Source organism: Nelumbo lutea, chromosome 1 (genome assembly GCF_056320005.1).
Source record: "Nelumbo lutea isolate HS-2025 chromosome 1, American lotus-T2T, whole genome shotgun sequence".
NCBI classification, from domain to species: Eukaryota; Viridiplantae; Streptophyta; class Magnoliopsida; order Proteales; family Nelumbonaceae; genus Nelumbo; species Nelumbo lutea.
Window position 1 is genome coordinate 199,222,197 of NC_142684.1, and position 26,121 is coordinate 199,248,317.

Consider the following 26,121-nt stretch of genomic DNA (forward strand, 5'->3'; position numbering starts at 1 on the left):
CTTTTTTGTTTTTCTAATTTTTTATTTTTTTATCAGAGCAGGTCATCCGTTCGGACCGAACAGTTAGACCGTTTGACCCCATAGCGGTTTCCTATCTGGCCCAATTTTAAAAACCTTGGACGTGGAGTGGGTGCTTTGCCTTGAGCTTGTCTTGGTGTGCAGCATGGCCTGGCTCGAGGCCCGACCCATGTACCAGCCCAACCCATGGCATGACATGGGCCCGTGTAAGCTCAAGTCATGGACTGTGCCAAACCAACCCCCCAAATTATCCTAGAGGAGGAAGGCAAGGCCCAGGACGCCTCGTGGGCCAGTAAGGGTCGTGTCGTGCCGACCCAGCACGATGCAATTTACATATCTACTTGAACCCACCCAATACTGGGGATGGAGTAGGGAAATTCGATGATTCTTCATCCTTTATGAGGAGTGGGGTGCCTTGCCCCTGAACTCGCTCGACATTGAGGAGTTGTTACCTTGCCCCGAACCCGTGTGATGTTGGGGACAGGGCGAGGATGGGAGAGAGTGTCTTGACTATAGGGCAAGAAAAGGGAACGGGTGCCTTGCCCTGAACCCACCCCGTTCTCATTTCTATATAATTATTAATTATTAGTGGAATTAATAAAAATATTAGCTTTTATAATTATTTTATTTATTTAAAATTAATCAGAATTTCATTTAAAAATAATAAAAATTATTATTAAAATTAATATAATTTATTAATAAAACTAAATTTATTAAAAAATATTTTTTCATAATTCAATTAACAAGAATTATTTTTTATAAATCAATATTAAATGAAAAATAAAATTATTAAATCTTTCAGATTTTCCCGTAAAACACACGGTCGTTTTAATTAAAACGTTTTTCACTTTAAATAATTTTACATTTTTCTGAAATTCACCATTTATCGTTATAAATATTTATTTGTACAATTTTACTTTTATTATTTGGTTGGACATTACTTTAAATGTTTTTTAATTTGAGAGTTCTACCTGATAACATCGATAAAAATCGAAGAGGGAGAAAGAGTTGTGAGATACTTTCTCCTCCACAGCTTCTGCTCTGCTATTTATCTTTTCGTCGCGTGGGTGTGTCTGTCTCTTTCCCAAATCCCGTGGTTGAAGAAGAGTAGACAAACAGTGAATCAGTTGTTGATGGATGTTAAAAATAACATCGTCCTCGTGGTCGACTCAAATCGAACTCAAACGGTCGACCCCTTCCTCCTGCACACTTATTCCTATCATGGCGCTTCTCCATTTCCCGCGCCTTCTCTCCTTTCCTTCCTCTTTCTGTTCGATGCCCACCAAGAGTGTGCGGTGCCGTATCTTTTCGGTGGCTGCAACGCCAGAAGGTGATACCAGAAGAGGAGCCAATAAGAAGAATGACAACGATGTCGCCCTTGTTTGGTTCAAGCACGATCTCCGCTGCGACGATCATCCAGGCCTCGTTGCTGCCTCTCGTCATCACACTGTTGTTCCTCTCTACATCTTCGACCACCGAATCCTCTCCCGTAATTCCCCCTTCCCCTCCTTAGACGACAAAGAAGCTTCTTTATTTTTTTATTTCTTTTTAAAGCAATAGGAAGAGATTAGAATCCGTTGGCATTGATATTCTTTTGTTCAGGTTTTAATGATGAAATGCTAGGAGTGGTTCTCCTTGCCTTGGAAGATTTAAGAAAATCGCTCAAGGATCAGGGCTCTAATCTTATGATCAGGTTCGGCATTGCAGAAAATGTCATAGGACAGCTCGTGAATGAGGTCTGTCTCTCTCTCAGCAGTATTTTTATTATTAACACATTAGTTAGCTAATTATAATATTTAAACGCCTATGCTGAGGGAACTTCCAATGCATACCATCAATTCATCACCTAGGATTGATACAGGTAAAAGCTTCCAACGTATTTGTGGAGGAGGAGGTGGAATATGACCTTCGCCGAGTGATCAATGTCGTTAAAGATTCAGTATCGTCCATGTCCTTTACATGGGGGAGCCCTCAATTTTTGATTTGGCAGACTCCGTTTTATGATATTGAGGTGGCAAACTGTGTATTTTGTTTCATTTCATGATCAGTTAGCTGAATTTATCCTAGAAATTCATTGGGTTTCTTACATACCAATGTTGGTTTAGAACTTGAAGGAGCTTCCTTTGTCAAACCGCGACTTTAGAAAACTTCGGTTGCCTGTCACTGCTCCAGTTGTGTCCCCATCATTAACTGGAATAAATATGGAATTGGACTGGGGTATGCTCTAGCTGCTTTCCTTTTTCCTTCAAATTTACAGTCGCAGTCTTCAATTTCTTTTTTCCCTTTAGTTCTCATATGGTATGTAGCCATTTTCTTTTGCTCTCTAATTGCTATTGAAAAGCTTATATAGTATGGTAGAATAATGCTTCAGGTACCTTACCTACATTTCATGAAGTGAAGGCTTTTATGAATGGCAATCCATGCAAATTGGATGAGAGTTGGACTTCAGTTAAAGATATTTCAGCTAAAGATATTTTAAAGAGAGGGAAAACCAATCAATCTAAAATGTTAAATGATCCGAATGGAAGCTTGAGAAACCCATATCCAAGTGGAAACAATCAAAACAATTTGAATTCTTGGAGCACCCGAAAAACAGAAAATTCTGTATTTATCTCAAGAAATTCAAATCTAATACGAGGTGGGACAAACTCCGTATTGAACGCATTGGCTGCATATTTGAGGTATTTGGAGGGAACAAGCAGAGATGATTGGCAGGAGTAAGTGATTACCGATCTTTGTAATATATCTTTTCATGCCCAAATTTCTTCTTACTTACCCAGCTAGAACTTGCATGTGAGGATGATATTTTTTATATCATACTTGTAGATTTATATAAACTTATTGAGAAAGGTTCTTTTTCTTGGGTTAAATATTCTCCCTTTCGATTCAAAGCATAAGTTGTTCTTGATTTTACACCAGATGTCTACAGTTAATTGCTTAGATCATGCTGATAGTAATGGGCTACTTTGCTGATAGATTAGATTGCCTGCAACTTGTTCAAGTGGGAAAATGTCTCCTGTAACCGTAGCACCTATAAACATCATATCATATACTCCACAAATGCTAAACATAACCTTGCTCACAGTTTCTTCTCCTTTTCTCTTTTATTTCCTTTTTTGTCCCTATAGTATTAATTCTAGTATATGCAAATAAAATGCCATACTTCCTGTTTTATTTGAAAAGGGTAGATTACATCCTTCTTACATGTATTTTTCCTATTCTGTGTTTGCCAAGCTATGTTACCCAGATACAGCTTGGACACATTTGTACACGTTGCCATATTATGGAATTTACACCTATGTTTAAAATGTCCAACATGATATGGAACCCTGGTAAAGGTATCCAGGTATCATAGTTGCCAAGTATACATGGTTAGAGATGTTCAGTTTGCTACTTTGGTTCTTGGTCTCTAAGGGAGAAAGCTGCAGTGTCATCTGTCATCCATGATACTTTGTTTCTTGTGCTGGCAATCAGCAAAGACAGAGGGCTTCAGATACTGCTTTTACCCCTTGTCTGTGTTACAGTGTTAGTACAGAACCAGAGAGTAAAAAAAGGTCCTCCAACATTCTTAGTTCAATGGGAGTGCTATCACCTGTGCACTGCGGATTTTTTTGCATTTTATTGCAAAGATTAGGACTAAGTGAAACATGACGATTTTAGGTAGATCATAAATATAACTGTCATGCAGTCAAAATTGTATTGTTTGTCATCACCTCATAAATACTTCTTTTGGCTCGATTCCATGACAGGGTGCACGACAAATTACGTAATGCTGAAAGTAGGAGTGGAGCTTCATTTGTTGCTCTCTTTGGGCCTGCCATTTGTCTTGGCATCCTATCAAGAAGGAGAATATATCACGAAACCATCAAGTATGAAAAAGAACGTAATGCAGGATTTCTATCTCCTTTTGGATACTCAGCAGCCACAATTGCCACAGCAGTTGAAACTGTCTGCTCAATGGAGGTAAAATGAACATTACTGAGGTGGCTGATCTGTACTAATGGTGCTGAATTCATTGTTCTGCTCTGATTGGTGTGACTCTCTTTGTTACTAACAGGGTATTTTCCATTTCATTTACAGCTCTGACATCTATTTGCCATGCTAAACATTTAACACTTTTGCTAATTTCTATGGCAGTGGTATTGGATTTTGGCTTTGAAAAGCCAACTAAACAGTGAGGCAAGATATTCTATCAGGATATGGAGATGGAATGGCCATCTGATTCAGGTATTTAATGAATATTTGTTCAGGAAGTTGCCAGTGTCTATTCATTTTTGAAGTTCATGTTTTTCATGTCAGAAATAGCTTGTTGAGATTCTTTTTGTGATCCTTCAAAGCACTGAGACCTCGTTTGGTTCGTGGGAATAGGGGTCTGGAATCAGAATCGGAATGGGCCATTCCGTTTCCAACTGTTTGGTTGAGTGGAGTTGGAATCCCATTCCCATTCCTGCTGGGATGGCATTCTCCCATTTGAGGGAATGGCCATTCCCTGCCCCTCCCTTGGAGATCCCATTCCTGCTGATTCCAATTCCCATTCCTGTTCCTGTCTGAACCGTACAATTCTGATTCCAATTCCGATTCTGGATGTGAACCAAAAGGACTGTCAATATTAAACACACACTAGAAAGTACAATGTACAGACACTGGAAAAAACAATATATATATATGTGTGTGTGTGTGTGTGTGTGTGCGTGAAGTGTGATTGCTTCACAAAGCTGCAATGCATCAATCTCATAAATTTCTGAGTTTGTAGTTTATCAACGAGATTTTAAATATTTCCATAAATGTTAGTACTTTAACAAGCTCTTCCTTGTTCAGTACACAGTTGTTGGTCAGCAGGGTCCTTCTGTTCTTCTTGTACATGGTTTTGGTGCTTTTTTGGAGCATTACCGTGACAATATGCATGACATAGCTCACAGTGGAAATCGAGTTTGGGCAATTACACTTTTAGGGTTTGGCAAATCAGAAAAACCAAACCTTGTGTACACGGAACTCATGTGGGCAGAACTGCTAAGAGATTTCATTGTAAATGTTGTGGGTGAACCAGCTCACCTTATTGGTAACTCAATTGGTGGTATGATTCAACTCCTTAGTTCTTTATCATTTGCAAATCCAATTATAAGTTAATTTCCCTTTGTCTGTTCTCCATCAAAGTTCCCAAGGTTTAAAATTTCGCAATATATCGGGCTGTATCGAGCAATACACATTGTTTCAGTGAGGGCCCAATACACGGAACATGTAGAAATGGCCTGTTTCATATTTTTTCGTTCATATCTGGCCGATACGGGCTCGTATCAAGTTTGTATCGGCTGATAGGTACAAGCCTAATACAATGCATGTATTGGCTGCTAGAATTTGAATTTGAATACTTTTCAAATTCAAATTTTGTGTCTTTCCCTCTCTCTCTCTCAGTTAAATCACTCTTAATCAAGTCTTACGAATCACTTTTAATTAAATATTACATTTAGGACAATTGACATACCATTAAAGGCAACATTCAATTTCGAATTTGAATTAAATGTGACATTTAAGGCAATATTATATTCATATTCAAATTTGGCGTGCCACTAAAATAGCCCATTAAAAACCACAAATAGGAGGCCAATATGATTTGAACCCTAGTCATTAACTTATAATGAGCATAAGTCAACCACTGCACCATTAGTATAGCTTTTTTATGTTTAAATAAATTATTTATAGTCATATAAAATTCATTTATTGTTATTAATATAATTTTTTAGGATCCATTTGAATTTTCTAGCATATCTTAGGTCCTGTTTGGTTTGCAGGAATAGGGGTCTGGAATTGGAATCAGAATGGGTTATTCCATTTCCAACTGTTTGGTTGGGCAAAATCAGAATCGCATTCCCATTCCTGGTGGAACGGCATTCCCAGGGAATGGCCATTCCCTCCCCTTCCATTGGGAATGAAATCCCATTCCAGCTTATTTCAATTCCCATTTCGATTCCTGTCTGAACCAAACAGACTTCCAAAGGATTTTGATTCCAATTCCGACTGTGACCCTAAATTTTTTGTCCATATCCTTCTGTATACAAAGCATTTCTTAAAATTGCATTTCGAATACACCTTGTGTTTCCGATACTATGAACCTTGAAGGTTCCCATTGATGGCTTGTGGTTTAAATAATTGATATTCTGTTGCCAGGCTATTTGGTTTCTATTGTTGCTGCTCTTTGGCCTGCTTTGGTGAGGTCTACTGTCCTCATTAATTCAGCTGGTTCAGTCATCCCAGGCTATTCTTCTATCCCAATCATGGAAGTAAGACTTATTCATTTTTGGATAGACCAGTATCTTAGTCTAACTTCTTCTAGAGTTACTATATTATGCAATGAGTATTGTGTTTTAAACTAGATCAGTACTGATACTTTGTTGCTTGATTTACATTTTCTATATTCTTTATGTATATAGCCTGCTCTGATGCCACATGAATTACATCTTAATAGCATTCAAATCTACACTGTCATCATATAGAACAGATTTATTTATGGTAGTTAATGGAAAATGTTGAGTTCATTTTGTTGAATTCTTGGAATTGCTTCATTCTGATTTTTGTTAACAACCACAGACTCCATTTTAGATGGTGACTTGCAATGCAAAATATGAAGAAAAACCATAATGAAATCATTTCACTTCAGATCAATAAAATAAATCATTTCATTTTATGTGGTACCCAAACATGTGGAATCTGAATAAGGTTATTTATGGGTTTTTCAAAATGTAGGTCATCGAAGTGTTAATGCAGGGTAAATTTATGAAGTGGAATGATGAAAAAACACAAACAAAAGTGGTTCAGTTTTCATTGTTCAAAGATGTTCCATCTAGGATGAAAATACACGAGGCTATAATGTATTTACGTTTTGCCACTTCTTTCCATAGGTGCAAAGACAACATGCAGTCATATTTGTCAAGGCAATGTGTAGGCAGGCACCTAGGTGATACCTAGGCAACAAGGTGCCCTTGGAGGCTTGCCTCACCTAATCACAAAGCAGTTTTGAGCATTGTGTTATAAAATACTTTTAAATTTCAATTTTTTGAGATTATAATTATAAAATAGACTTCATTTTGTTTGTGTATATATTAATTCCTTTCTTATTTGTTAGGGTTTAATCAACCCAAACATTGCTACATGTTGTATTTAACCCTCAAAGACTTCAAAACCCGAATCAATAAGTAAGGAAGAACTTAAAATTTTTATCTAGTCAACATTGCTAAATGGTGTATCTTATTTTCTATGTATCTTCTTCTTTCCTATAATAAAATAGGGGTTTAGCCGAATTTTCTTTTCTTTCTTCTTTTTCTTATGAATATGCTGATTTTCTATACTTTAACATGAAGCTTATACTTTTCTTGTGAAAATTATGGATAATTATTAAGGAAATATGGTTATAGAACCTAGGGAACTACCATAGGATATATGTTTTTTACTTGAAAAAATCTATCACCTAGGCAACAAGGCGCTCCCCTGTCGCCTTGAAAACTATGCATGCAATACTGCAGGGGATAAAAAGTTAATCAAGTTCATGACTTTGTGAAAAGAGTCCTAGATAAAAATATCTGTTGAAGTCTTTAATTCCTTTTTTTTTTTCTTTTTGAGGTCCTTAAATCCAAGGCTCAAAAATTGTCATATATGGATACCTCACCCTTTTGATCAGGGACATCTCAGGTATATTGTTGGAAACCAATGAAATAATAGAAGACACTAAGATTGTATAGGAAGATTTAGGAAAGTATTAGAAGTTGCAGTGAAACCTCAGATATTATTAGAAGTGGCATATTTTGCCCACCCAAGAGCCAAAAAATATAAAAATTAGACATTGCCATTGATTGATGCAGGATGAGGTAGCGGTCCTAGAAATTTCAGTTCTGGTGGGCTTTATGGGGTAACCAAGGGTCTATATGGGATTAAGAATAAAGAATAGGAATGGAGAACAAATAGAAAACTTGCTGTCCACCCAAAAGATGAGTAAGAAATCAGAAAGGAGAAAAACTCTTGCTATCATAGTAAGCAGAAAAAAGACAGATCACTTAGAAGAAGAAATAGATGAGAGGGAAAAAAGTTCCTCGCAACAACAAGAATTTACCAAACCAAACTTAATTTCATCAAATCAACTCTTTTATTGCAATTACAATGGCTCTATTTATAGACTCAGCATATGGACTGATGTCTGTATAAGGATTCCAATTAGGACACTATAAGTTACTGAAAATAGGAAATCATGAATTTTCTATAAATAGTAATTATGGGAATTACTTTGGTGCCTTGTTCTTTTACACTGTACAAAGGGGGATGAGGGGAACTTGACCAACTTCCCCGCATTCCTTTCAAAGGAACTTTAGGACTCACTCTCACTGAAAGCGCATTTAATTTTTGGGCTACTTTCTTGGGTAAGTGTTGCCATTCTCCTAAGTGGGTAAATCACTTTCCCATAGAGGGGGAAAGTTGGCCAAACTGTTGTAGGACTAAAACTTTTTTTTTTGAGAGAGAAAGTAAAGTATAGTTTCACACAATAGTTAGAGCTCTTTTGAAAAATTATCACACTTATCTGGCTAGCATTTTGTGACAAAGGTAAAACTTCTTTGGTTAAACACATTTACCTGGGTAAATATGTTTCAGAAAAAGAATGGGGCTTAAGTATTAAATCTGAAAGATACCACAAATAGTACCTATCACTTAAAAATTCTGAAATTGGTGTAGGAATGGAAAAACCAATTTGCTTCTTCGTGTATTCTTTCCTTGTTTCAGTATCTGTACCATACTTCCAAAGAATTAGAAAATAAGGATTTAAAAAAACTAAAACAACAGACTAAGCAAGCCCATTATACAATTTCATAATAAGAAAATAAGGGATTTTGTGAATCTCTTTTACAGTAATTCATTCAATCACCAGGTCAACCATAATTCTTTAGCCTCAGAGAAGAGCTAAGAGCTGTGTTCTGAAGAAACTAACTTTTACAGTGCATGTGCAACCCGATCACAACCTTACCCCATTTTCTCTTCAACATTGTGTCTGTAGAGAGACTGGGCCAAATGGGCCCTAGTATCCATTCTTTTATTTTTTGTAGTGTGTTACTTATTTGTTTGTTAATGGGCCTGTTACTTCTTTTTATAAGCTTACTTTAAGTTCTTGCTTATCTGGCTACCTACCTAAGGGCATACTTGTAATTAACTTAGTGAATGAAGATTAACAAAAGGATTAGAGGGGAAAGAGAGAAGATTATCGAACTCTTCTTCTTCTTCCTCTTCTTTTCTCCATCTTCTTCCTTTGTACTGCTGTCTTCTACCTTTCTTCCACTTTTCTCTATAATTTTAATCAAGTTTATATCAGTTTTAGAGGACTGATTTACTTCTGTGTCTAAAACAACTTAATTAATGGGATAACCAATTCTGTCTCAACTCTGATCTCTTGAGACAGAAGATCTCAAAACATATTACCAGTCTCTTATGGTGAATATACCTCTAAACTATCAACTGCCAACATCCAATGAGCTACTTAGATGGTAAAAGATTGCCTCCAGATTTTTTTTTTTGCCAATATTTTTTTGTGAATTACATGTTTACAACCAAAGGTTGGGGATATTTTAGGAATGATCCCCCTTTTTGAACTTTCTGGCTTCACCATGGTTTCATGTCAACACCCCCAACAGGCCAACACAGTCAATACCCCCCTTTTAGATATGCTTCTGTCAATATTGTTTCTCCAGCTGGAAGTTGATGTTTCACAATGTTCAGGAAAGGCGTACTTCAGAGGCTGCATGGCTAGGAAGCCAACTATTATTATTGTATCTGAGATGGAGAGTTGGAGACATTTTGAAGAACTGCTATCCAACAGTAAGTGTTTCTCTGACATTACCACCAACTTGATGTTCTACTTCTAGATGCTTCATAAGGTTGGTCTCTTTCACACATTTTGAGTTACAGAACACAGAGCGAGCGGATGTTTTTCTTATTGAGGAATTGACCAGGGCAGTATCCTCATTAGTAGCTGCAATTCTACATTTTTCCTCATGTCTGCCCATCCTTCTACACCTGAGTGCGCAGCTGCATATTATGATGGTGGAGATTAGGCAGATCATCAGTGATTTACCTTATTTAACAAAAAAAGCCACTACTGAGTGTCTTGTCTTGGCTATTTAGGATCTTAGGATGGGTGGACTTGACCAACCTGACCTCCAGTTTACTAGTTAACAGAAGTAAACGTGTCCTTGGAAAAAAGATATTGGCGTCTCACCAGGCAGCATGCCTTTTATTTTATTTTTTAGGATAAATCTAACACTGTATGCATACCAGTGTTTTAAAAGCAAGAAATGCAACTACAACGCATGGAGTTCCTAGAACCCTAGATGAAAGTTGCAAGGCAAGGCGTGTGCTTGAACAAATTGAGGTGTTGTTTTTGAGAAAATCTTAATGGTTTATATTAATATCTTAGTAACATGAAGATTATAGCCTTATAATTTCAAGTCCTACACAGGCTAAATTACTTAAACTCTGAACATCATACGTACAAGTGTACAACCTATAATATGGTAAATTACCTATTCAACATTAAACCTATAGAGATGCAGTAGTTTCTAGCTGAAACTTAATTTATTTCTTCTTCTCCTTCTTTGGTTCCTTCTCCTTTTCACCACTGTTTCGTAGCTACAAGGAAAAGGACTCAATTGTTGTTGTCTGAAGTATGACCTTCCTTGTACTCTCTTCACTATGCACCAGAGAATAAGCTTGAGACAAAATAACATTCTTTTCTGTAAGAATCTTCTGCTTGACAATGTCGTATTCAGAGTTTAGTCCAGTAATAAATTCAAAAACCCTGTTCCTTTCAACTAATTTCCTGTAAGTAGCAGCATCATTTTGTCTTTATCATTCTATAGTTTCCAAGTCATCAATCTCATGCCAAAGTGACTTAAGGGTAGACAAATAAACTGACACTGGCTTCTCTCTATGCTTAAGATTGGTCACTTTACTTCTTGATTCATAGGCTCCAACATTAAGAGGTTGGGAGTATATATTTTTTCACATTATTCCAAACCTCTTTAGCTGTCTTCATCCATAGGTAGTAGTGGTTAATATGGAGCTTGTTAGAGTTGCAAAACCAAGTTGTTACCATGTAGTTCTCTTGAACCCACCTGCTGTAGTCTCACCAGTTAGATATCCTATCTTACCTCTTCCTCCGATTGTCATCATAGCTGATTGGACCCACTGTAAGCAGTTCACCCCATCAAGCTTAACTGCTGTCTGTTATGCTTCATCCCCTAGATTACTCACAATCCTAATCTTGGCAAAATGGGTTCAAGAATAAAATCTCATTACTTGGAGCAATCAGCCATCCCAATTCACTACTACTTGACAGAACTAAGCCCTAAAAGAAGCCAAGTAATTCAGACCACCTCTTCACATGTTGGAACACCCTTCTAGTAGCAGCAAGACTTCCCTTATAATTCAAAAACAAAAGAAACTGACCAGAATAATCTCTGCAAACATAGATTTCAGATCACCTTTCTTGAAAAAGAAAAAAAAAAAAAACTAGAACCACCTCTTGGAAAAAAGTGAAAAGTGCAGTTGCTCTCTCCAATGATCTACAAATATATTATGCTTGCAAGTTGCAACTGGTCTCTAAGGTACAAGAAAACACTCCCAGGTAGCGCTAGGTGCCACATCAAATCAGTAGTTTAACCCGTAAATCACAAACCGGTTGATTTCTCTGATTCCTCCGGGTTTTCTGGCAGTCTCCAAGTTTCCAGTCTTGGGCAGCAACTAAAACACCACAAAAACATCCGAAAATCAGGCCTTCAATCAATGATTATTCCAGCCCTTAACCTAGAAAAGTACTGCATCTCTACAAAATCCAGGGTTGATTCACCAAAAAATTAAAGACCAGGTGAAGTGCACTTGGGTTCAAGTGGGGCACACCCCCAAAATGAGCCTCACCCATAAGCTTAGGTACACCTTTTTAACACTAATACACACATCCATTGGTTGTGCAGCTGAGCAACTGAGAGCCTAGTTTCTTACTTAGCAGAAGTATTCCCGGTGGGCCCACAGACACCCTCCTATTCATTAAATGTACCTCCACCTTCCTGATAATGCATTTTCTTTTCTTTTTTTTTTCTTTTTTTTTTTTCTGGTAAAGGGTTATGCATTTCCTTAACAAACATCAAAAGTCATATGATCCTGGTGCGCTATCAGTCTTGGAAAGTGTATTCAACTTCAACCTCTCAATTCCTCTTAATTATCTCATAGAATCCTTTGGAGGAAAGGTCTTGATTGTACAGGTAAAACTAACATCAAGAAGTGAACTTAACCAGTCTCTATGAAAATCACTTGCTGATAATTTTTTTCTGCTTCATTCTTCACGAACAGGGAATGAAAGACCCTCTCTCCAAGTCTGACTTGAAACTTTCAATGCTTAGGGAGCATTGCGGTGGAGTTGAGATCAGAGGATTAGATGCAGGTAGGATGGCACTTTCACCTTTCAGTATGTATTTTCCTTTCATCTTTCTCTTACGTTTTTTTTTGTTTGTTGTCTGTGTTGTTATCTCACATCTGTTGTCCGTCATTGTTTCTCGGTTGTTATTGATATTTCAGGCCATTGTCCGCATGATGAGTGTCCGGAGCAAGTAAATCCCATCATAAGCAAATGGATAAAAACCATAGAAAGCAACCTCTGCCTTTGCCCCTGTTGATGCTCTCTCTCTCTCTCTCATTTTTTCCTTTGTGGTAATTGCAATACCACTCAAGGGTGTAAAAAGAATTTACTTGTTAATATGAGTTCTACTCGTATTACGTTTGCATGAGCATATATTCTTTTTCGTTTTTTAACTTTTATCGTCTGTCTTGCTAGATTGTATGATAAGCGTGGAAATCAGCATGGCAAGAACCAAGCACATTAATTATCAAGCAAAAAAAACGTTATTTTACAAATTACAGTAAGGAAAAAGGGGAGTCTAGCTATAGTACGAAAAAGGTATGGTGCGTAAAAGAACCGATAATCAATCAACCGGTATCATATCATCCAAGAAATTGTTTAACTCTTAGGGCTTAGTTTCTGAGTATGAAATATAAATATGTACAGTACAAATACATATAAAATAATATAAAATGCAAGTTTTGCACTCTACATGTTTGTATTCTTTCCAAACTGAGCCTATAATTAATTTTCTAGTAACTGATCATCGGAGTTTATCAGGTGGTGTGGAATGTGGTGTGGAAACAAGAGCCGGAGGATGTGCCTGAAGTTCAGATCCCAAGTACACCTGATGTCGACCATGCACGACATCATGAGGGTTTAAGGTCTAGGTTGAGGACGGAGTTGGATTTGTGCTCAGAAATTGAGAAGTGATAGAATAGCTTTTAAACCTAGATGAAGTCCATTGGCAGAACATTTGGCATCATGCAAAATCTTCTGCTCTCAATTAATTACCAACAGACTTCATAGGCTTGATTTTTCTTTGAACAAGTTAAAGATGAGAGCCCATTGTTTCTTTGAACGAGTTAAAGATGAGAGCCCATTGTTTGATTCAGACAAGAATGGGAATGAGAATTGAAATAATCTGGAATAGGATTTCATTCCCAGGGGAGGGTGAGTGAATGGCCATTCCTTCAAATGGGGATGCCATGCCCATGCAGCCAGGAATGGGAATGGAATTCTGACTCCATCCAACCAAACGGTTAGAACCAGAATAGCCCAATGGCCCATTCCAATACTAATTGCAGACCCCTATTCCGGTGAACTAAATGGGCCCTAAGTCTTCAGATGACAAGGGTGGTGGTTATTCCTCTCCAGCCCCTACTTATATCCCTTCCCCCCAATGGTCTAGACCTCCACCAAAGTTAACGTGGATGGTGCTTGGGCCTTGTCTAATAATTGGGGTGAACACGCTGCTAGGGTTCAAAGTGTGTCCCTGGAGGAGTCTGAAACGTTAGCTATTCTGGAAGGATTGCTGTTTACAAATAATCCTCGTTTCTATCGAGAGACGAGAGTGATGTTAAGTCGGCTGTTGAGGTGCTATCTTATGACCCGGAGCCTCCATGGAGTATCCGTAACATAATACTGATTACTGATCACGTATGCTGGACTTATTGAGGTCAGTGATTCTAAATGAGAAGTAATTTCTTTGGCTGGTGAAATAGAATTAGCCCCAAGGCTTAAAAAAATACGAGTAACCACGAAAATATAAGTCTAGAATATTACTTCTCGTAAGTCAAAATCGTGATGCCCGTTTCAAGGATAATATGTGAAATACATCATCTAACCCAAAAACTGGGAAGTAATTGCCTTATTCTCATGACAAAAGTCTCAGTACCATTAAAATCGGTAATTCAGTTGCATTCAGGGAAGCAAATATTCATAGTTTCTACCCAATTTAAGGTCCACTAATCAACCCAGTGGTGAGCTCACCTGCTGCCTAACTCTGCGAGCACAATCAGCAAAAGTTTTCACCACATCAGCACATTTTAGTGGATCCTTGGTATTCCCCTTGTAACACTCCAAGCAAGCATCTTTCTCAGATAGACAAGGCATGGGCTTTTGATAGGGAAGCTTGAATTCCTTGTCACGCAGCTCCTTGGCTCTCTGTGTTACTTCCTGCACCATGTTCTCCTGCTTCTGCAACCTCTCCAACACACTCTGACTCTCTTCGAGTATGGATCGAATTGCATCTAACTCTGCATTGGCAACAGTTGGTGGTGGAGTTACTGGCAAGAAGATAGGGGGCTGGAGTGGCCATCCTGGAGTAGCAGTGCCCTTGTGCTTATCAAAACCATCAGAAATTTGTTTCTCATGTGCCCTATTCTGTGACTGCTGAGGGGCATGTGTCTTTGGTTTGGGTTTCTTTGTTTTCTTCTTTGACTCAGAAAGCCGACTGACTAGGTTGGAGCTTATTTGAATTGTAAATGATTCACCCATAAACGATAAGAACTTTAAACTGCGAAAACAGATATTCCATTCATGTTGTCAATATCCCTATTGAACTCTTCTACTAGACTTCAGCTCTCCTAATATCGAGGCTTAGTAGAACGTCAATTATGTTATTTCAGAGGACCTACATGAAATAAAGAATTTTGGAATGATGCAATTTCTAAAGAAGTATTAGTGTATAACAACACGGTACAAGTCCAGTTGATAGCTGTAGAAGAGAAGCTGCCAAGTCAAAGTAATTGGGCCTATGTTCTATGAAAAGCATGGTAACCAGAGAACCACATAGCAAAGCTAACAAACAAAGCAATAAATTGTCTGGGGGGTTGAGCTTTTCATGCTGTGGAGCATCTGAAATTATATTAGCAGATGATTATTCCCCAAATGCTACATTTAGCAAATATTAGTAAGGAAGTTAGAATCAAAATAAGGCTGCACTGTGGAACACAAATGACTTGTATCAAAGAAAGAGGTCCAATTTTTGTTTACTTCCCAATAGGTGTATTCTTTGCAAAGCTGATGGTGTTGGGGAAACGGGTTACCACCTTATGGTTACTTGTCCGATTACTAAAACTGTTTTGGAGTGGGTTTTTTCCCTTTTTGGATGTACTTAGAATCCCCCCTTAAGTGTGCAAAGCTTGTTCTCTCCTTCGTTCTCAAGATGGCATAAGAAAAGGAAAGTCATGTGGAGAGAAACTCACGAATTTTTTCAGATAAGGAAAAAACCATGGAAAACTTAATTCATAAAACAGAATTTTGATGGTAGTACCTTATCCTAGGCCTTCTAGGATTGGGGGAATGTTCAGGAATGAGGCTGGAATTATTAATACTATTTTCTCAGGCCCAATTAGAGAGGGTGGCTCTCTTAGGGCTGAGATTCTAGCAGTTCTGGGAGGAATACAAAGAGAAAGAGAATTAAACATACAATGTTTGGTCATTGAAGGGGACTCGGAGGTGGTGATTAGGTAGTTGAAGGAAGACAACAATGGTTTGTGGAGCTACAGAAATGAAAAGAAAAAGTTTAAATGGCTGGGTAGGGATATTGAGGTTAAGTACAGCAGGGTGAAGAGAAGCGCTAACTCAATGGTTGATGGGTTAGCCGAGCAAGGGGTGCTTAAGGAATCTATGTTTTGGGCTAATTTTTAGCTTTTTCTTCTTTCTTCCTTGTTGTGGGGAAGTTAAGATAGTTTACCTCCCCTTTCTTGTACTTAAAAGTTTCACAAATATTATTATTTAATAAAGCATTTTGTTACTGATAAAAAAAACAGAATGCAGATTGCTAATGAATTAAATATAGCAAATGTGATGATTGAAGGGGACTCAAAATTGGTGGTGGGATGGGTAAAGGACCCAAAATCCATAATGTGGTGCTATAGGAGTGAAATTAAAAAAAAAAAAAAAATTAATGGATTGCAAAGAAATATGAACTTGAGGATACAATGGGTGAAGAGATCGGAAAATAGGATGGCGGATGCCAAGCAAGAGGTAAATAGGATTCATTTGTTTGGGCTCTACTATAAATTTTTTAATAGAGGTAGCATCCTATGCCTCTCTGAGGGATACTTATAATGTTTTTATTACCTTAAGTCTTAATAAAATTTGAAGTTATTTACTAGAAAAAAAAAAAAGAGGTGGGAGTTTAAGTCAATAAAATGATGGGTTTGTTCTGTTTTTTTAGGTGGGAAGCAGTTTGCAAGAAAAGCTTTTATGGAGTTAGAAAAGAGAAAGAATCCAAGCAAGGTCTCAAAATGTTTCAAATGAGGGATTTGAGGCTGAAGAGGAGTTTGGAGAGACTTGATTGATTGAATGATGGTCTGATTAAGGGTTAAAGTTTCAAAAAGTAGGGCTGGGTCATTGAGTTTTTGGGGGAACTTCATGATGATTGTGGTTGTTTAGAAATTTTGTAAGGGTATAGGTAATGGATTTGTGGGTTTTCTCTAGTCGATAGGTTCAAATAAATTGGGGTCTTGTTGTATTTGATTGCCTTTAGTTTGCTTTTAGTGGGTGATGCCTTACCACCTGTCATCTTGTATTCTCTTTTTCCTTTTAATAAATTTTCCTTTTTTTTCATTTTTCTATCAAAAATTTTATAAAAACAAATGAAATTTTATTAAAAAAGTAAGAAGAAAGTATGTTTCATTTCTTACAAAAGCATATCCAAACCCTCAGAACATCTTAAAACCCCTTCTCACTTTTAAATTCAGAAAATTACAATCTTATGAATTAGACAGAATCTATCTCAATGGAAAAGGTTAACTTATCTCTCCTGTTTTCTAACTATAATACTTGTTTTGCAAAATCCTCACTACCAAAAAGGAAAAATTCCAACTCCTTGTCTACCTTAACTTCTTTTTCCATCACACTACTTAAATCCATTTTCTTATCTATTTGGAAAACTCTATCAACAAAGTTGGCATTTTAAGCATCCAAAAACTCCCCAGATTTCCCAACCTCATTTTCCAAATCATCTGATGAAGCTCTCTCAACATCACTTGGGCTCTCTACTAATGGTCTTTGTTGTATACTTTAAACTTTGAATGGAATCGGTTGCAATAGAGATTTGAAAATCACCTTCAGAAGACAACATGGTTTCCTTAATAGAAGAAAAATCAACCAAATCCTTATTTATCCCATCACAGTCTCACCCACTTCTTTTTTTTTTCTTGAAGAGTAAAAAAGAATTTTATTAAAAGAAAAAAAGTTACATGCAAAACTAACCCCTTTAATAAACACTGATTCTGATTTAGTTTCACCAACACTCTGACCCCCTTCTCAATTGAAGATAATAGTGAGAGACCAGTCTTTTTTGGTGTCTTTGACAAGCAGACACAACACCTTGATGTCCTCATCCCCTAGCTCAAACAGTAATTAAGCTCAAGTTTGATGGTGGCTCTATTATAGATCTGTAGACTGGGTCACTGGGGTTTGGAGCTGCCTCGAAAGGACACGTGGGGAAATATCCTTTTATTTATTCGGGCACTAATTCTATATAGTTGAAAATATGCCTGTTCTTCAATGATCTTATTTGATGACTTGACTAGGTTGTACCCAGTGGGGCTGTAGGGGTGGAGGTATTCCAAGGATGCAATTGATTGGATGAGAGAGGGAGATGAAGAGTGAAGACCCCTAAACACTTTTGCAACTCATCAGAAAAGTGGGATATTTGGCAGCTAGAAGGAATATCTCCTCTCATTGCTTCCAAAATCCAGAGATCAGTTAACCCTTTGCTGACAGCTTGCAAAGAGAGGGAAGATGATGGGGAGAGCTTCAGGAGCCCTGCCCAGTCACAGTGGTTCTACTTGGGTATGAGAGTTGGGTCATTCGCTACACTGCCGTAAGTTTTTCGTGGGCCTTGTTTTCCCTCCATCCCTTCTTTTTGATCGGTAGTTGGACCTCCCTTTTTTGAATTCCTTTGTTTTACTTTTGAAATTCTCCTTTATCAATAATAAAATTTTCTATTTACAGTAAAAAAAAGTGCCAAACTCCATTTGTCAATTGCTACTCAACTTAAACCATTGCCAATTTATTATGGGGAACTTCACATTCACATTTTGCATACCGCTTTAGCTTTGGTATCAATCTATCATGGTTTCATTACCCATTTAAGAATGTTGAACAATAAGGTGGTGGAGGTAACCTTGTTAACCTGGACCATACGGTATTGTACATGTGTCAACATAAGCGATTTCACATATTAAACATAATCACGAAATTACATCATAGCATGTTATAATCAAATATTGAGACAACAATAGCCCAATTGAAAACAGAATAGCATAAAACTAACTACATCATAATGCATAATTATTGAGAAACCACATATGCGAAATCATGTGTTACCTGGTTGTTATTTCAGCAAGAATTCTTGCATTGGCACAAAACAAGAATCCCTGCATAATTACGTAAAGGAAGATCAAAATTAGAAACAAGAAGGGGAAACTTAAATGCAAAATAATTGCCTTAAAACCCACAATATTGAGTATATAGTACCGAGAGAGAGAGGGCAACTGCAACTCTTAACTATATCAGCCCTGTACTAGAAGAAGTGCTGGATTTGAACACAATTGTTTATCCAAAACCCAGAAAAGAAGAACACTACGTCTAACAAAATTCCATTTGAGCCAAATGTAGGTCAATCATAAGTACAATATCGAAGATTCTGACCCAAATCCATACCCAAAAACGGCAAACCAAATGCAATACACTGGAGGAGAAAACGAACAATACTGGATCCGATGGTTTAAATAAAAATAATAATAATAATAATCCAAAGCTAAAAGTGATGGAAACATGCAAATTTAATTCACAAAAGAGCCTACGGAGAGGACGAAGGGAGACGGCGCCAATCATCTATGCTTGGCTTCAAACGTAAGGCCTTTGTTAGATTTTAAGTTTCATTCCTCCGATCCTTCCAGGGCTTCTTCTCTATGTCCCCTTGTTCAGAGTTCAGTTGTTCTTTCCTTGTTGTCCATCTTTCTTTTGTTTCTTTACACCATTTTTCTCTTCGCTATTTTTAGGCTAATTTGGGCCTGGGCGGAAAGGGTATGGGTATCAGGCATGGGCATGGGAATCTGCTAATCCAACTAGCAGGTAAGGGTGTCAATGGACCGGTCATCCGATCCAAAACCAATTTAGTTGTATTGGACCAATCCGATCCAAAACCAATTTGGTAGTATTGGTTACGAGATATGCGCGGTGGTTATGGTTCATTCGCTTAGATTGTGGCACACGGTACGATGAACTGCTCCAACGGTCGCAATATTGTCCCCCTTGCTTACGGGATGGGGGAGCATTTAAATCGGGATGTCAAATGACAACCATAAATCAACACCACATGAGCCCCACCCGATTTATGGTTTAGATATAGGGACCACAAATGGACCGTTGGATATAGGGACCACATGAGCCCAACCTGATTTATGGTTTAGATATTGGACATTTTATTAGGCGTCCTTGCCCGAATTAGGAGATCCACATGAGCCACCATGGTAGCAGAGAAATCGGGATGTCAAATGACAACCTAAAGAAATATGTCATTCTTCTCCTCTCAAATAGACCACAAATAACAAAAACAGAAAAAAAAAAGTAAATAAAAAAAACTCCAATTTGGCAAAAAAAATGCTGAATAAGCAATTAGTTATACACCATATATTGGTTCCTGTTCCATAAAAGCTCAAGTTTCAAGGCAACCTAAAAGCTCAAATGCCTCCAGGAGCACAATTCCTTCTATCCATCTGAACCATTGGGGTTTATTTAGGTGTGAGCAAAAAAACGAAAAACTGAACCGACCGGTACACATATATTTCTATATATTTTATATATGTATTTATGTATATTATATATATATATATATATATTTTGTATATTATAACTTAATAAATATGCATTATATATAAATATATATTTATAATATATGATATATTATTTATTATTTAAAATATAATATTTTATATATATTTATAATTTTTTACTATATATATTTTATAATATATATTATAAAAATAAAAAACCGAAAAACTAGTAAATTGAACCAACAGTTAACTGAACCGGTCAACCAGTTAACCTATTGGCTTCAGTTACCGGTTTTCCAAAAAACTGGTAGTACCAGTTCAGTTACAAAAAAAGGCCCACGGTTCGGTTAACCCAACCATGAGCACCCCTAGGTTTATTTGTAATGAGCAATGTCCCACTGTCCCAGAGCGTACTTGACCAGTCCATAATGATGCCCTCTGATGGAAGAGAACTTACTGGAAATGTGAAGCAATGTTGTATACCAAGTTGGTAGAAGTTTTAAGGATAGTTTAATGGAGTAAAAGATAAAATGAACAAACAAAGAAGGGAAATTTGTTTATAATGAAAAAGCAAAGCCCAACTCCTACAACAAGGCTTACCAACTAAGGAAATCGTATCCATAGGTTTTCATACCATGGTGAGATGAGTCTCATTTCTCAAAGCAAGCAAATGGTTTATATAAAAAGAATCTGAGTTGCAAAGTAAACAGCCTAACGAAAAAGAAAAATATGAAACTTGTCATGTATCAACAAGGATGGAACATCTTGTTGACCCCTTTTAGGATCCTTAGACTTGGGCTTGTCAGAAAAATGAGCAGCATTTAGATAGGCATCTTGTTCCACGACTAGTTTTTGCAGTGCTACTCATCAGGTATCAATTGTTTTAGGTGTCTTCTTGTTGAAGTCTTAGAGCTGTCTACCGGTTCTTTATGTTTATTCTTAAAGTTAGTTATTCATTCAATTTTGCTTTGCATGTCCTACTTTTACATGAGAATGTTTCATCATCATCATCATCCAAGCCTTATCTCAACTATATAGGGTTGGCTACATGAATGAAAAACAAGAATAAGTTCTATCTGATCTGGGATAGATTTAGATGTAATCCTATTTAGGATAAGACTTATCTTACTAGGATAAGTGTTATCCTTTACAAAGATAATTTACAGTGATAACTATTACTAGGATAAGGGTTATCTACAAGGAGGATATATACAGTAGGAGAAGAACTTGGGCTATGTTTGGTTTGAAAGAAAAAGTAAGGAAAAGAGAGGAAAGATATGGAAAACCTATACAAGATCTGTGAAGGTTTTCCTAACTTTCCTTTCTCGGCTTTTTCTTTCAAACCAAACATAGCTTTAATCTACAAGATAGATTAGGAGTCCTAGTTGGATATAGGGGTGATCATGAACCAGGCCTGGGCCGGGCTTTGCACTTATGATAAGGCTTGGACGATGATGATATAAAATATTACATATAATATGAATTATACGTCATTTTATAATATAAAATATTACATATAATGTAACTTATTTTATACATTATAATATAAAATATTACATATAATACAAATTATACATGTCATTTTATAATATTTATATATATAATATACTATATAATGTAAAAGAACATATATACATATGTATACATTATACACAAAATGTGTAAGTTTAAATTTATGCGGGTCGGGCTTGAAGTATTAAGCCCAAGTCCAACCCTAAAAATTGTAGGCCTGATGTGGGCCTAGGCCCAGGCCGGGCCTGACTACAAAACTTAGGCCCAAGCCCAGAATTTCCGGGCCAGGCCAGGCTGAAATGATCACCCCTAGTTGGATACGTGCATGCACCATGCATGTAATAGCTATCACTTACACCCCCCTTAAGCGCAACTGAGGGAGAAACGATGAGCTTGTGACGAAGAACCTCGAATTGTGGAAGACCAAAGTAGCCGTCGAAGCTAAACCATGATATTCCGACTCGATGCTTGATCAAGCCACCATTGATTGCTCTTTGAAACTCCAAGAAATTAAATTGGAACCAAATAACACACAATAACCACTCTGAGAGTGGCGATCCATGAGGTAGCTTCCCCAATCAGCATCAAAGTACGCAACAAGAGAGAATGTTCGACATGGTTGAAGAAGCATGCCATAAGTAATTGTTCCTTTTAGGTATCGAAGAATCCTTTTCGCAGCAGCCCAGTGGACGGTAGTGGGAGTTTGCATGAACTAACATACCTTATTCACAACAAAAAGCAATTTCTGGACGAGTAATAGTCACATGTTGGAGAGCACCAACAATATTGTGAAAGAAAGTAGGATTAGTGACAAGTTCCCCTTCCGATTGTGTTAGCCGAGTAGAGGCAGACATATGAGTATAGAGAGGATTGGCATCATGAAGTTGCTCTCGATACAGAAAATCATCAATATACAATATACTTGTTCTGAGATAGATGGAAGCCATTGAACGATCTGTGAAGTTCAATACCAAGAAAATAATGTGCGGAGCCCAAATCTTGAAGAGAAAACTGAGAAGCAAGATGCTGAATGAGAGAGATAGTAGCAAATGAAGAGGATCCTATGGTGATGATGCCGTCCACATAAACAAGAACCAAAATGATATCAGATCCAAAATGAAAGATAAATTGCGAGGCATCTACTTTGGATTTGAGAATCCCTAGGGATAAAAGAGAATCACACAGCCTCGTAAACCAAGCTCGGGGTGTTTGTTTCAAACCATATAAGGATCGATAGAGACAACAAACATGTGTTGGGAATCTGGGATCAACAAACCAAACCGGTTGCTTCATATATATCTTTTCTGAAATATTACCATGAAAGAGGCACTGCTAACATCCAACTGGCGAACATCCTAATTAAAGGAAACTGCAAAAGATAATAATATGTGAATTGTAACTGGTTTAACCACAGGGCTGAACGTCTCATCATAATCAAGACCAGTTTCTTGAGAATGGCCTTTGGGAACAAGACAAGCTTTAAAGCATTCATCCGAACCATTAGGTTTATGTTTGATTTTTAAAACCCATTTGTTGCTAATAATATTTTTATTAGGTGGAGTCAGGATGAGAGTCCATGTTCTATTTTGAAGTAAAGCCCTATACTCATCAACCATAGCATGGACCCAGTGAGGATCCTTGTGAGCTTGATAATAACATGTTGGTTCGGATTCTAGGAGGGGACTAGCAAGTAGGGCATACCTCAGATTTGGCTTGAAGATACCATGTCGAGCCTGAGTGGTCATGAGATGCAAAGAAGATGAAGGCGGCAAGGTAGAGTCAGTGGATTCAGCATTGGAAGGTGGTGATGCATCATATTGAGGCGACGGTGGAGAAGTTGTATCAGAAGCAGCAACAAGGGGGGGCCCAACTGGAAGAAGTGGAGTCGATGTTGTGGGTGGTGCAGTAATAGTGGCAACAAGAAACAGAAAGGAATCTTCATTAAAAAAAAACATTGCAGGAGATAAAAATCTATCCCATAGAGTGATGTAAGCAAGCATACCCCTTGTGAGAATTAGAATACCCAAGAAATGCACATGAAAAAGAGCAAAGTTGTAACTTGTGCATATTATATGGCCGAATATGTGGAAAACACTCGCACCCAAATGCACGGAGTTCAAGGTAGTCTAGAGGGCGACCAAATAATTTCTCAAAAGGAGAGCATGGACCAAGCACCAAAGTAGAAAGTCGATTAATGAGATAGGTTGTAATGGAGAAAGACTCAAACCAATATTTAGGAGAAACCCTAGCATGAGTCATAAGAGCAAGGCCTGTTTCAACAATATGGCGATGTTTGCACTCAGCATGCCCATTCTATGCTTGTGTATGCGGACAAGATATTTGGTGAGAGATACCCACATGATCGAAAAAGGTATCAAAGGTCTTGAATTCAAAGCCACGATCACTTTGAAAATATTTAATTTTAATCACAAAAAATAATTCAACATTGCCTTTGAATTTCAAGAACGTATGAAACGCTTTAGGTTTGCAAATAAGAGGAAATATCCAACTATAGCAACTGAAATCATCAACAAAAAGAATATAGTAACAATAGCCAAAAGCAGATGTCTCTAGAGAGGGTCCATTGTGACCGTTTGGAAAAACTGGCTCACTTGCCACTCGGACTAAAATGGAGTCGCCACCCATCAAATTAGGAAATGGAGGTGACGGGACCTCCAAAAATGATTTTTAAAACGCTTTATTTTGATAATGACTCCAAAGCCCAAGGCAATGTCTAACCAATATGGGTAAAACTTTGATGGGAGTGGGAAGGGGTTAGGCACCCCTCTCCCAGGTCCAAAGGTGGGGACCTACATGGTAATCCCGAATAAGCACAAACACAAGATAGAGGATTATTCAATGAATCAAAATCAACAAATAGAAAAGCATTACAAGAGAAGTGACATGATCATAGTTTTATCTCTTTTTATTTTTATTATATTTTTATTTTTAATTTCTCATTTTTTAATTAATTTATTTATTTACATTTTTACTACTGATCTCTTTTTTATGATTTTTTTATTATTCATTATCCTTTTTATAATTTTTTATTTTGGTTTTTTTATCTCCCATTTAATAACCCTACGTCCTCTTTGCTACCTAATTAAATCTGAGCCAACTAAACTAATTCCCCTCATTTAAATCTCTTTCTAAACTTAGTTATTATTTGATCCATTCTTTCATTTTCCCTTTTTCATTTGTTTTCTCCGTTATTTCTTGGCTTTTAATTTTACCTTCGCCAATACTATTCATTCTCCTGTTAATTCCTTTTATTCCAAGTTTGCCTTACTTGCTACTATCAGCCCTGTTCACTTTGGAACTGCCTTAACCCCTTAATCTAAACATCTTCTTTATTCCCGTCACTCTTTCAAACTAGCAGAAAGCTTTCAAAACCTAAACCCCATCCCTTTGTTTTGTTTTTCTTACCCAATTCACCCGTTTGTTCTCTAACTTTGTTTCTCGGCAGGATAAAACTCAAACAATAAACATGGCACGAAAGACATTAACAGCAGAAAATGCAAATCAACTGAACACAACATGTAACATTCAAGCATCAGATGCTAATCATACTGATCTCTAAAACAAATAAAGTAGAACCGTTAATTGGACTATACTAACAACTATTGCATTAACTTTGCTTAACACGACAGAGTTAATATCAGAGGGTAGAATAAAACATGATTGGTGATAACGAAGGAAAGCAACAAAAACAAGAGAAAAACCCAAGATTAATCACATGCTTCATGAATAAAATCAGTTTATTCCCCAAAACAAAGAGAACCAAAATCCTAAGCCTAATCTGGGTTGGTACCGAGAGGTACCTAAGCTGAGTCAACCCATTCCCCCTACTCCCAACTACAGATGCCGGTAAAACGCCGGGAGGAAGAAAACCCAAACACACAGAATGAGAGAAGTGATTACCTGAGGTGGATGTGGCCTGTGAATGATCTGCACAGAGACACCAGCGATGTTTGAGTTGTGGAGAAGGAATGAACGGAACCGATTTTTGAGACAAACGACAATTGTTGATGTCAAGCTCAATCGAACAAGATCAGACGGGGCTACTTCAACTGAGTTTCAACCTTCCAAGTTCCAGCGATAGGTTTCTGGTGAACAGCTTTCAAACAAGGGAGATTGAGAAGTTGGGAGGCATCAATCAACGGCACTAATGAGTGAAATGGTGATGAAGGTAGAGGTGAGATGGCCAATAACCGGACATGAAACGCTTCATCATACTAGTTCAACGAGTGGAGGCGACGGAAAACAAACGAGAAACGAAGGAACAAGGAAAACAGGGGAGAAAACCCACGGACTAGAGGAAGAAGAAGAGAAAAAAAAAAAAAGAAAAGGGAGAAAACATATGGAAGA

General features: G+C 37.4%; 2 protein-coding genes and 1 long non-coding RNA gene across 7 annotated transcripts; 1 reads left to right on the top strand and 2 right to left on the bottom strand.

The window, feature by feature from the left end:
* The first annotated feature begins 990 nt into the window (after positions 1–990).
* LOC148880293 (DNA photolyase) lies at positions 991–12,973 on the top strand. Of its 4 annotated transcripts, XM_088962159.1 has the most exons (15): positions 992–1,507; positions 1,621–1,754; positions 1,880–2,029; positions 2,124–2,235; positions 2,390–2,735; positions 3,768–3,981; positions 4,156–4,245; positions 4,837–5,092; positions 6,184–6,296; positions 9,769–9,867; positions 9,958–10,005; positions 12,198–12,308; positions 12,397–12,487; positions 12,622–12,753; positions 12,878–12,973. In XM_088962159.1, the coding sequence occupies exons 1-14, from the start codon at positions 1,156–1,158 to the stop codon at positions 12,717–12,719; spliced, it is 2,214 nt and encodes a 737-aa protein (XP_088818285.1). In that variant the 5' UTR covers positions 992–1,155; the 3' UTR covers positions 12,720–12,753; positions 12,878–12,973. The 4 variants fall into 4 exon arrangements, 3 of the variants coding, with proteins under 3 accessions (XP_088818286.1, XP_088818285.1, XP_088818287.1); XM_088962160.1 differs by lacking the exon at positions 12,878–12,973 and having other exon boundaries at positions 991–1,507; positions 12,622–12,833; XR_016104515.1 differs by lacking the exons at positions 9,958–10,005; positions 12,878–12,973 and having other exon boundaries at positions 12,167–12,308; positions 12,622–12,833.
* Positions 3,163–3,852, bottom strand: LOC148880294 (uncharacterized). The gene is made up of 2 exons (XR_016104516.1): positions 3,732–3,852; positions 3,163–3,617 (listed from the first exon to the last, which is right to left on the bottom strand). It is a non-coding gene; the product is annotated as an uncharacterized LOC148880294 (long non-coding RNA).
* A 1,223-nt stretch (positions 12,974–14,196) lies between the features above and the next one.
* On the bottom strand, positions 14,197–25,824 carry LOC148880295 (copper ion binding protein). 2 transcript variants are annotated; one of them, XM_088962163.1, is made up of 3 exons: positions 25,675–25,824; positions 18,791–18,840; positions 14,197–14,960 (listed from the first exon to the last, which is right to left on the bottom strand). In XM_088962163.1, exon 3 carries the CDS (start codon positions 14,939–14,941, stop codon positions 14,414–14,416), a length of 528 nt encoding a protein of 175 aa, XP_088818289.1. In that variant the 5' UTR covers positions 14,942–14,960; positions 18,791–18,840; positions 25,675–25,824; the 3' UTR covers positions 14,197–14,413. The 2 variants fall into 2 exon arrangements, with proteins under 2 accessions (XP_088818289.1, XP_088818288.1); XM_088962162.1 differs by lacking the exon at positions 25,675–25,824 and adding an exon at positions 23,455–23,593.
* Between the last annotated feature and the right edge of the window lie 297 nt (positions 25,825–26,121).